Genomic DNA, 2,371 nt, shown 5'->3' with positions numbered 1-2,371 from the left:
AATGCCTCGGCCTAAAGGTCTTCAAGGCCTGCTGTAGGGGGAGGCTCCAGGCAGGGGCACTGAAAACCTGAGCTGAACCACGGGGCCTGGGGGTCCTCGGCCCTCTCCCTTGCCTGTCTCCCCTCCACCCCAACACGTGCGGTCACCTACCTTATGTTTGGGACATTTCAAAGAAAAGTTCTCTTCCATGAACACGCAACCTGCGACCGAAGAGAAGTCAGGCTGGTTAGGGCGCCCATCTCACGTGGCGCGTGCAGGCCGCGGAGGGAGCCGCTGCCCACGAGGCCCTGTGCAGACTGAATCGCTCCTGCTTAAAATCCCCCGCCAGCCGTCCATCACGTGGCGGTGGGGGGGCTGTGCACCCCTTCAGCCCCCAGGCCTGCCGTCCTTCCTGTCCCGCAGTCCTGTCCCTGCGGGATGCCGCCTGGGGAGCTCCTGGTCCGTGAACGTGAAGCAGATTGGGTGTTTACCGCGCCGGCAGGGGCTGCAGGCCTCCCTGCGGGTCGCCCCTTCTCTCCACCCAACCTGGGCCAGAAGCGGGGCTGCCTCAGATCTGAAAGCTGCCCAGGTGTTGTGAGCGTTTCCTTGTGCCCAGGCAAAGCCAGGCGACCTGGGATGGGGCGGGGCTTTCCGGAGAACGGTGGGCCAAAGCCCAGGCTGCCCGCTGCCGGACATGCCCTCCCTGGGCTCGGTCTGGAACTGCGAGTAGGAGACCACCCCTTCCCAACCAACCAACTCATAGGGCCCACACGGGTGGGTTAGGACAGAGCAGGGCAGCCACTGGGAGGAGACAGTGGCCTCCATGCCTCTCCCCTGCACCTGGGGACCGCGGACCTAGCTGGCATGGCTGCAGGCCTGAGTGCACAGCCTCAGGAGACTCCATGACGCAGGGCCTTGGCCTGATCTCAGGAGTCCCTGCCCATTCTCCAAAGTGTGGCCCCTAGAGAGAGCTGAGAGGACAGGTTAGCCGGCCTGCAGGGCAGGGCAGAGACTGGGCGTGCCCCCGCAGCCCCGGTGCCCCGCAGTCTGAGAGCGTGACTCACGCCAGGGAGCCCTCACGCGCCTGCACTTGGCGAACCCAGGTGTGGGTGGGTGCAAAGGGCTGACCGCAGCCGGGGACCCTGCCTGCCCACAGACCCTCGGTTCCCTCTCACCGGCCAGCCAAGCACACGCTCAGTCCTTCCTGCTCCCTGAGACCCCGGCCCCTCGCCTCCAACTGTGGAGCCCGCTTGTTCTCCCTCCCCTTCTCTGGCGGTGTCTCCCGCGGGTGCACCCCTCCTCCGCCAGGTCTCCAGGTCCCCAGCCCACTGTCCCCTCCAGGCTCCAAGGAGCTCCCTACTGAGGGCTGGCGGGTCTCTGCCCTGAGCCCAGCCGGGACAGCCTGTCTGCAGGGGCCTCCGCTGCCGCCTGTGCCCAGGAGCACAGCCCAAACAGCCCCTCCCCTCCCCGGGCTTCCGCAGCCCGTCCCCTGGAGAGGGGGCACGCATTGCCCACCCCGTGAATCTGGGCTGCACGTGGCACTTGCTTTGGCAAACAGAACACAGTGAGCCTCGAGGCCCGTGACCTCTGTACCAAGTCTTGCTGCGGCCTGCCCGAGGCTGAGCGCACGTGGAGCAGAAAGGAGCTGCCTGGCCAGGGCCACCCTGGATCAGCCTGCCCCGCAGGGCCTCCCACCAACACGGCCCTCGTGATGGTCTGCTGCTTAGGCCACTGAGCCTGGAGGGCAGAGCCAGGCAGAGCCAGGCGCTAGGCAGCACAGCTGACCCACTCCATCCGTCCATGCCGCCTGTCTGTCCCACTCCAGAGCGAGCTCCTCGGGAGACGGGCAGCACCGGGGTATGAGGCAGCATGGGGCGCGGAGCAGGAAAGCCAGGACATCGCGCCCTGGTTTTGCCCACGCTATGCTCTGTGCTCTGTGGGTGAGGCACCATCTGCAAAGACGGGACTAGGAGAGCACCGGGGCCTGACGCGGGCCCAGCCCGGAGCCGGCGCTAAATCCGTCCCTGGGAAGGGGCGCTGCGACTCCTGGCAGCTGCTCTGGGGAAGGAGGCCAAGGGTCTGGTAAGCGGCTGAGTCCACTTTAAAACTGGGCTCCGGCTGCTCAGAGTGGGAGGGCGGGGCCAGTGAGAAGCCCAGGGTCTCCGCTCCCTCCGGGCAACTGTCAGCAGCCACGGCCCAGCGTGGTGCCCGCGTCACAGCCCGTGTGCGCTCCCTGGCCCGCGTCACACCCCGTGTGCGCTCCTTGGCTCATGTCACAGCCAGGCCAGGGTGTGCTTCCTGGTTGGTGGCCTGGCTGGGGCTGACACCAACTGGGACCCAGGTGCCTGTAACTTCACCCCTTCCAGCCACGGCTTAGACAGAGAGGGCCCGG

At 66.8% G+C, this 2,371-nt stretch overlaps 1 protein-coding gene across 1 annotated transcript in view; it reads right to left on the bottom strand.

The window, feature by feature from the left end:
- Window positions 1-11: 11 nt before the first annotated feature.
- RAI1 (retinoic acid induced 1) overlaps window positions 12-2,371 on the bottom strand; it is a 22,660-nt gene continuing 20,300 nt past the window's right edge. The window contains 1 exon segment of the mRNA XM_014592899.2: window positions 12-200. Within this exon segment, the coding sequence (XP_014448385.2) occupies window positions 22-200 (179 nt within the window). The 3' untranslated portion in view covers window positions 12-21.

This window comes from Tupaia chinensis, unplaced genomic scaffold (genome assembly GCF_000334495.1).
Source record: "Tupaia chinensis unplaced genomic scaffold, TupChi_1.0 Scaffold138725_1, whole genome shotgun sequence".
Lineage (NCBI taxonomy): Eukaryota > Metazoa > Chordata > Mammalia > Scandentia > Tupaiidae > Tupaia > Tupaia belangeri.
This window is presented reverse-complemented; position numbering and strand designations above follow the sequence as displayed.